This window comes from Ceratosolen solmsi, unplaced genomic scaffold (assembly GCF_000503995.2).
Source record: "Ceratosolen solmsi marchali unplaced genomic scaffold, CerSol_1.0 scaffold10, whole genome shotgun sequence".
NCBI classification, from domain to species: Eukaryota; Metazoa; Arthropoda; class Insecta; order Hymenoptera; family Agaonidae; genus Ceratosolen; species Ceratosolen solmsi.
In genome coordinates, this window is record NW_011948412.1 from 23,598,839 (window position 1) to 23,608,502 (window position 9,664).

The 9,664-nt window shown below is 25.2% G+C and overlaps 1 protein-coding gene across 1 annotated transcript; it reads right to left on the reverse strand.

Moving 5' to 3' along the window:
- Window positions 1-4,767: 4,767 nt before the first annotated feature.
- On the reverse strand, window positions 4,768-8,754 carry Rap1 (RAS oncogene family member Rap1). Its single transcript, XM_011500182.1, has 3 exons — window positions 8,437-8,754; window positions 5,926-6,207; window positions 4,768-5,081 (listed from the first exon to the last, which is right to left on the reverse strand). The coding sequence occupies exons 1-3, from the start codon at window positions 8,617-8,619 to the stop codon at window positions 4,992-4,994; spliced, it is 555 nt and encodes a 184-aa protein (XP_011498484.1). The 5' UTR covers window positions 8,620-8,754; the 3' UTR covers window positions 4,768-4,991.
- Between the last annotated feature and the right edge of the window lie 910 nt (window positions 8,755-9,664).

Here is a 9,664-nt window from a genome sequence, read left to right on the forward strand (position 1 = left end):
TTTATTTAGTAGTAAATAATTTAATATAATTATAGATATCCTTACAATATCAGGTTCTGTTTCCATAAGTATTATTAAAATTTAGTAATAAAATGATCTTTTGATGTTAAAGCATTTAAGTATTATATGTAAAATAGAACTAAAACTATGAAATTTAAAATTAAAATAATGAATAACTAGAATGTTTTAATCTGGGAATAATTATAAAAAGAATATCATATTATTTATATTTGTTAATAAAACATTTTATTATTTTTTACACAATATTTTTTGATAAATAAAAATATTTAGCATTGGAAAATAAATTTTTTTTCATAAAGTTATTCTAACCAAAAATATATTTTATGTAAATTGTTAATATTGCATTTTTCACCATTTCCTGGATATTTTGGTAGAATTAAATACTTAATCAATTTGAAAGAATAACTCTTTTATATCTAGTACACTAAATATATCATTGTGTAATGAATTTTATATGTAATATAATTCTGTGTAAAATTAAAAATTTCTCTTTGCATCAGAGTATATCAGTAAACAAATATATTTTTCTTGGATGACTATTTTATTATTGTATAAACTGCCTGAAAAAAAGTGAATTTCGTTTTGCTATGCTATTTGATAATTACAATAAAATTTGTTACATTGCTTAGACTTAAAAGATTATTTTTATTTAAAAATTTACTTTAAATAAAAGGAAATTCATGTTAACCCAAAAAGATGTTAAGTAATAAATAAATATTTAGAAAATTAAATATAACAAAATTTATTTCGGAAATATAAAGTTTTTATAAAATTGTTTTATATAAACATTTATTTAATCACAGCTGATCATTATTAAAATGTATCAGTTAGACATATATAAAATTATTTGTTAATGTCTGATTACCTTCAAATTATTTTTAACAAATTTTTGTTTTCAATAAACAATTTTAACAAAAACAAATAATTATTGTACTGAAATATAAAATAAGTGTCTGGATTTTAATTCAATAAGTAATGTAATGAATAATCATTTGAACTAAGTCCAATATGTATTCAAGAAATTTATGTTAATTTTGAATAAATAAACAAGATATAAAACAAATTTTGTGCGTATAACCTAACGACTCGTGCTAAAGCATTTATCTAATTATTATAAATATTTGTAAATCTAAGTTTTTATACAAATTTTAGGAAATTTTTTTTTAATTTAAAGGTAAGATGGCGCATAAGGATGTTCGAATAAATCTTCAATAAGAGATCGGCATCAGACAGTAATTTTTATTGTAGTTTTATATCTTTATTTTTCTTAACATGTATATATTTATATGTAAAAAAACCTTAATTCGCGATATATCGAGAGTATAATATATGTGAACCATGAAAATTGCTCTTTAAGTGAATATAATTATTTGTTTGTTAACTATATTTATTTGCACATACTTTGCAATTAATAAAACACTTATACAATAATAGAAAATATATATTTTGTAATGTCACCTCGAAGAAGTATTTGATATGGTTTGTAAGTAATTATATTCTACTGTAATAAAATTATATATACAATAAAACTATATAGCAGTATGATATGAATAACTAATTACAATTAAATAGTTTGCCAAATAGTTTGAGAAGTTAATTTGAGTTATTGCTTTTATTATAAAAACATTTATTGTCTAGCACTTAAATTTTGATCTCATTGGTGACATAATTTACTCGTTACCAGAAATTGTCAACTAATAATTATTAATAATGATAATTTGGAAATTCAGTAGGAAATTGTCATAATAACAAGAAAGGAGTTTTTTAAGGTAATTTTTAAGGTATAAAAATGATTGTTATTCAGGACAAAGCACTTGAACAAAACATTATTTTTACAAGTTATTATACTAGTTTTAAATTGAAAGATCTTTCTCCATTATAAAAAACATATATTATTTGATGGCTTAAATTAATAATATATAAATTATTAATTTCACACAGTCAAAATAATTATCCTACAGTATAAGCATAGCTATTAAAATCTATAGCATATAATTTAAAACTTGTATCAGAACTTGTTGAAAATTAAAGAAATTATTTTTATTAATTTATACATTTAACGGCAGGTATATTTTTTGTTTCTATTATAGATATATTTATTTAAAATAATTTTGTAACAATCAGTTGAATATACAAAATTATTTGAAAATTATTTACATGTATTGAGCACATGTAAAAAAGCAATGATATTTGTGAAATGTATGAGGATTAGAGGTTTAAATTTTTTTGTTATATATTACTGCTTTTTGGTTTTCAAATACCATCAGTATCGATTAAACACATTTTTTCTGCCACTGTATTTGTCACTTTTAATGTCACAGAATATATTTTTCTATTAAAAATTATTATTAAGTAGTAGACCATGAAGGTATTTTACATATTATATTAATCAATTTGTTCGTTATCAATTATTCGATTTTTTGTGGACAAATGAAAGATGTGGTAATTTATTTAAGTAGTGTTTGTTATTTGTTTTCCTTTTTACTCTATACATTAGAAAAATCCGCATGAAAATTTTTTTTTTTAGGATATATATATTTTTTAGTTAACATTTGCGACTGTTATAAGATTCAGGCAACTCCATGTTTGACGAATAAAACCAAAGCTTTGAAAGTGATATATATTTTTTTTAATCCATGTTAATTCTTTGAAATTTTTCTAATTTCTTTTTAATACAAATATCTTCATGTTATGTATAATAATAATAGTAATAATAATAATAATAATAATAATAATAATAATAATAATAATAATGATAATATACGTAGTGCTTAAAGTTATTTGGATGCATAGAGATGAGAAACAAGGAAATCTTACAAGAATATACAAACATTGCTACTAACAAATCTAATCGGAATGCGATCAACGTGAATTCAGACGTATTTGGGATTGCATGAACTAATTTCGTTTTGTTTTCTTTTTTTACATTGATTATATAAAATTGAAATGTCATGGTAGTACAATTTTTAAGGTATCATTGCATTACAGGATTACGCAAAACATCAAAATTCATCTACACAGTAATTTGAAGATTATTTAAAATTTATTTTTATTTATATCCACAATAGATGACTTTCATTGTCATAGTACTTCCCTATGAAAATTGAAGTAAGGATTGTGGCATATCTCACTCTTTATTCTAAGTTAAATTTGAAGAAGAAAGAATATTTTAATTTTTAATAATAGCCTAGTGTCATAGTTTTATCTTGAACAAAATCGCCTGTCAAGCTGTGTTAATAATTAACTCAATTTTTCTTAAATAAAAAAATGCAAATCATTTAAATCTTACATACTTATCAAATACAATTTTAAACAAATTCTGTTTAAAAACTATTTATTACATAACTATCAAAGTATTAAAAAAGATTTTACGCAAAAATCTTCATTATTTTTCTTCGTTCCATTCTTAAAAAAAAGGCACTTAAATAAGTATATGACTTAAGGTTCGTCAGACGAAAGCTTTCATCGAAGGGTCAGTTTTTACTTTATTCGAAGGTTGTCGGGCAGGTTTTAAGGAAGGATATCGAGTGCGATACAGTTCAATTTCAATTATTTTTTTTTTTCAACACTTACTCAATTTTTATTATGTTTTTAATATGGTGATATAGAAAAACATATATTAATTAAGAAATAAACAGTCAATAACTTATGAATATTTGGATGTTTCAATAATAATAGTAATCATGTTTTTCGTGGTATGTTTCGTCTATGTATAATTATTATATTATATAAGAGTGTTGAGTGTGATGCTCATTGTTCAGGGTGCGACTGATTGGTAGCCTGACATTGAGCAAGCGCACTTTCGAACATTTTTTTCTTTTTTCATTTACAATTCTTCATTTTTTGACGACTTTATCTACTATTCATTCACGCTTTGCCGTTTCCATGCTCAGTTTTTCTGTTTCTCTCTCTCTCTCTCTCTCTCTCTCTCTCTCTCTCTCTCTCTCTCTTTCTCACAATTTTTATATCATATTATTATTATTATATCAGTAAATTATTTTATCTTCATTTGAAAATTAAACTGTTGATGCTACTATACACTTTAAGCATATTCTGTCGAAAAGAAAAAAAGGGGTTCGTTTCTCGTCCTATCGTCCAATTCCATCAACTCTTAGTTAATTCATTAATATATCCGCTAATAATAATTATAATATTAATAATAATTATTATAATAAAAATAATGATAATAATATGAATAATAATAATATTCATAATGATAATATTTTTAAAAAAGGGGAAAAAGAAAAAATAAAAAAAAATGAATAGAAAGTATATCCAGAAAGAGAATGTAAGTAAAAGTCCGCGCGTGATTGCGATGCGAGAAATAATAAAAATGGTCTTATTCCCGTTATAGATTCGACGTATTTCCCATTCTCAGTTCGCTCTCATCACTTTGTGCACTGTTTTGTACGCACGCCACCGCGGGACCAAAGTGTGTATATACAAGTATTCATAAAACTTCCCAAGCACACCGTTCTTTCCTTGGTTCTTGACCACTTAGCCTCAATCCTTTTCTCTTTCCTTCCGCACTCTTTTATTATTCCATTATATTACCTTCTACCGAACGGTTGTTGTATTCAATCGTCTGTCTCGCCCCTTCAACTAATTTCTGATCCTTTCAATTACCATCCATTTGCTATTCCTACTCCATCCCCTTGTCTTGTACAGCTCATTATCGACTAATGTTTATATTCTGACTTCGTTATGATATTTCTGTTTCTATTCTGGCTTTACCTTATTTTATGCTCTCTTTCTCTCTCTCTCTCTCTCTCTCTCTCTCTCTCTCTCTCCCTTATTTATTTTACTTTTCTTATGTTTCGTGAACCAACACACTGGTATCTTCGATTTCGTTTTATTAACTTTTTTATACTTTTTTATAACTTTTCGCTTAGCTCCATGCTTGCCTCCTCAAATTATTTACTTCATCCATCTTATACACGAAAACACACAGCACAGGCCCTGTTGCCACTTTACAGTACTATGCACAGCGACTTCTTTTTCTGCTTCATTTTCTTTTCCGGTGATTTTTTATTGATTTGCCGCACCAGATCGTAGAAAATCTGAAAAAGGATCATTGAATATTTTTATATATCTGTATATATTGCATAACAAAAAGCTTCAACAGATATTTATATTAATAAACGTAGCCTTATATAACAACTTTGTTTTACATAGAAAAATTAGATTTGTCACATTATATAATTATTTTAATTCTATAATAAATGTATAATGTATATGAATGAAGTAATTTAAAAATTAAATGTACTTGGCTAATTATCTAAAAACTTACTATTCAAATCCACGCAGAATAATTATTTTAGCATAAATTTTATGTATAATATTTAACTTTAAATATTATTATTTATTATCAAATGTATGTGTAAGATAATTTTTAAAACTTTCAGATAATTCAAAGTACACGTTTCAATGTTTTATGATTATGAAATAAATGCTTTATAAAAATGAATAATAAATAATATTTATACTTTTTCACATTTCAGAATGTACAGTGTAGGAAATTTGCGATAATAAAATCGATATTTTATCGTTATTGTTTCTATTTATCGTTATTGTTCTGTATTTCATGTTCAACAAAATATCTTTAGTTATAAACAATAATTTTTTTACAACTTATACATGATATAAATGTTTCATCTATTATCGTATAAAACTTTTTAAAATTATTATAGAATTCTATATATTAAAGAAATAAAAATCTAAATTGTTTATGAAGGCTTCCAATCGACGATACTAATACAATTAAGACATTTATGAATAGTAGTTTTCTTCCATCAAGTCATTAATGTTATTAAAAATGGAAAATACATATCTTCATACATATAAAGATAAAAAAAGAATCTTACAATCAATGGGAAATTAAAATGAACTGATAAATATACTTACATCGCTAACATTAATCTTTGCTTTGGCAGAGGTCTCCATGAACGCACAATTGTATTGCCGGGCAAGATTGATGCCCTGGTCTTTGCCCACCACCCTCTCATCTTCAAGATCGCATTTGTTACCAACGAGGACCATCGGCACGTCGTCCGTATCCTTTACTCGGAGTATCTGTTCTCTCAGATCGTGAAGGTCATTGAATGTAGATTGGGCTGTTATCGAATACACAAGAACGAAGCCCTGTCCGTTTTTCATGTATAAGTCTCTCATGGCCGTGAATTGCTCCTGAGTATTAAACATAATGATAAGAGCGTGAATTTAATGTAGCATTCTATAGCTAAGAGTAAATGTTGTTCAGACGATTCAGAATATTTACAACGCGGGATAAACGCGATATTGGTCCAATTTGAGTTGTAGAATATTAAAGAAGATAATTTAAAACCTCAATTACTGATACAAAGTTTAATGATTAAGACACATTTTACTCGACTATTTCAAGCTTCAATTTTTTCAGTATTTATTTAGATATTCTGAAAAGAGAATTATAAAGTATAAATTAATAACCACTTGTTAACATTTTACAGATTAATTATGTAAAAGGAATTTTCTAAATAAAACACATTTTTTTTTTTAAAAAAATTTGGAAAATTGTGATATTGGTTTCTTCGGAGTTTGAAATTAATATTTTATTTTTCTAAATGTAGTGTATCGAGGTAATAACTATCTCATACAATTGATTTATTATATTAAGTTTTATATATTAATGCTAAAGTTTATTTATAAGCGTTGATCTTTAAATAAAAGGAGCTTAATATATACAGTATTTTAATGTTAATTGAATTCACTTTGCTATCCATTACGATATTGTAGTTCTAATTAGAATTATATAGATATCAACACTTTGTAATTGTATATTAATATCTAAAACATTATATACATATATACAGAATTTACTGTTTATATATTTATTCTGAAGTGCAATTTAAGTAATGATTAACGTGCTTCTGTTAAATCAAAGTGAAAAGAATCAATAGATGTTTCTTTCGAAATTGTCAAGTTTTGAGAGTAAGGCTTACGGAGTGGCTTATATATTGTTATATGATTTCATTTCATGAAAAAAGTTTATTTTCTATACATTTTACTTGATTCATTATGAATAGTTTGGTACTTTGATTGTTATGTATCTATTATCTAGATATCTTATAAAAATGATAAGCATCCAATCCATGCGTATTCATTTTATCATTGACACTTTTTTTTTCACGTGTTTCATGAGTTAGCAAAAATTAATTAAAAATGAGTTTTAATTATAGTACTTTAAAATCTTTACGTTAAAATAAATAATCTTAATAATTTGATATTAATAACATTATTATAATTCTAGTAATACTAATCATTAAAGACAGAATAAAAAATAATATATAATAATGAGTATGATATACTCTATTTGAATAATAATTAAAGTTGTTGTTTCTTTTATGTAAGCCTTGAATAGTTTCTTCGACATTTTTAATACAATTTAGTTATGAATATGGTAAAGTTAAAAATATTATCCGTTTAATATTATTCATTAAAAAATTTTTTCAATTTATAGAATTTTATGTATCCTCAACAATGTTGGTAAATATGTAATTTACATTTTAGTTAAATATAAATAACTAATCTCAAAAATATTTTGTACAGTATCCTTACCACTTTACTTTGCCACTTTAATTATATTACAATGAAGTGTATGTTAATCAGATTAGCTTACCCAGCTTGGATAAATCAATACCATTACAGTATAAATATGGAAAATCGATTTTAAATTGATATCGTGGTTATAAATGAAGAGCAAGATTTATTATTAAATTAATTAATATAATAACTTCTTCCAGCATTTTCTTACAAATAAATATTTGATGCAAGTTGGCACTGATTCTCGTACTATTGATTTTTGTAAAAATAGCATTTATACAAGCTGTGCTCAAAGGATTTTAATAAGAATACTCTTTTGTAAAATGCCTTTAATGTCGTATTATGAATTATATTTTTTGATAATTTATATAATAAAATTATGTAATTTATTTCATAATAGCTTACATAAAATGAGTAAAAATTTTTAATCATTATTCATGAAAAAATATGTTATTTTTTAAATATAAATTTTTACATATAAATCTTTTTTAAAAAGAGACCTTGTCCACTTCTTATCAATAATTTTAATAGAAAGTTTATCGTATTAATAATCGTATATAATGATGAAAAAGTAATAAAAACACGTTTGAACGTAAGCATTCAATAACTTACACCATTGTTCAGTATATGGTCTCAGACATAAACGAACGGAATCAATTTCTTGGTGCTCTTATAAAGGAATAATAAAATGTATAAAAAAGTAAATAGACTTATCGGTGATTCAAAAGGTAGAGTCGATGGGTCGGTAAAGAAGGCCCATCATAAGTAAAATCAAAAGTTTACTGAAATCACATTATCCTCTATATGCTATTTCGGCAGGAAATACTCATTCGTTACCGTGCCGGCTGTGTCCAGTATTTCCAGCATGCATTGTTGACCGTCCACCTCGACTTGCTTCCGGTAGCTATCCTCGATAGTTGGATCGTACTTCTCTACGAATATGCCCTGGACGAACTGAACGGTAAGCGCAGATTTTCCAACACCTCCACTGCCCAGTACCACGATCTTGTATTCGCGCATTTCGGTGTCTTGGGTAACTTTCTCGGTCTCGAGGGCTAAGCTGCGTTACACTGCTAATAGGGGTCACCGAATCCGCCACGTTTTGTCTACCTTCCCGATCAGCGAAGACGGACCTGTAAGAATAAAATGTACCGATAAAGAAAAATCGGAAATTCTGAGATTGGCTGTCTAGCGAGGATGTCGCATAGTAATTGGACATTACGGATATAGATTATAAAACAAAAATAATTCATGTTCTGGAAGAAAATATTGGGAAATTAATTAGAAGTTCAGCATAATACAGCGTAACACGCATATGTAAGCACACTGCGTCTATTATCTAACAAATTATTAAATAATTCTAACACTTAAAATATGTTCCCAACAAATAATTATAATTTAATACACAATCATTTATCATATCGCAATTATTTATATACGAGTTCCTTTAAATATTTATATAGACATTAAAATAATTTATTTCAATTAGATTAATGGCATAAAATAAAGGTATTAAAAATAGTATGTATGAAGGTTCATAATTTTATAATCAATTTTATAATTTATAATTTATAATCATTCTTTTTTAATCAAAACATGTATCGACTATGTACGAATTAAAATTCATATCGAAGACAACTACATATTATACGTACTCCTTTTTACACGTTAAGTACATTAATATCTAAGAAAATTATATTGAATATCAAATAAATTGTTGTAAAAGAAATAAAATACTTGTTATTGAGACAATCTGAAGATGTATAACTGCAACCTACGCATTACCAAAGAAGTTTTCATTAATTTTAAATTACTATGGATACAAAATGTAAATTTTTTTTCTATTAATATATTTGTTGTCATTATTATTTACTGATTCTATTGTATTTAAAAAAAACAGTATCAATATTTAATTAAGTGCAATAGATGTAAACGTTGAACTTTTAGAGAATTTTTAAGAACTAATTCATTATTAATATATTCGATTCTATTTTTACAATTTCACACATGAAATTTGTATTATTTATGTCGTTGTTTATTATGGATTTTTATAGTGATATCTACA

Coding starts and splice junctions, on each gene's coding strand:
- Rap1 (XM_011500182.1), bottom strand. CDS start 8,619: ATGCGCGAATACAAGATCGTGGTACTGGGCAGTGGAGGTGTTGGAAAA. Junction 6,208..8,436: donor TACTGGACACAGCCGGCACG/GTAACGAATGAG, acceptor TTTAATACTCAG/GAGCAATTCACGGCCATGAG. Junction 5,082..5,925: donor CAAAGATTAATGTTAGCGAT/GTAAGTATATTT, acceptor ATCCTTTTTCAG/ATTTTCTACGATCTGGTGCG.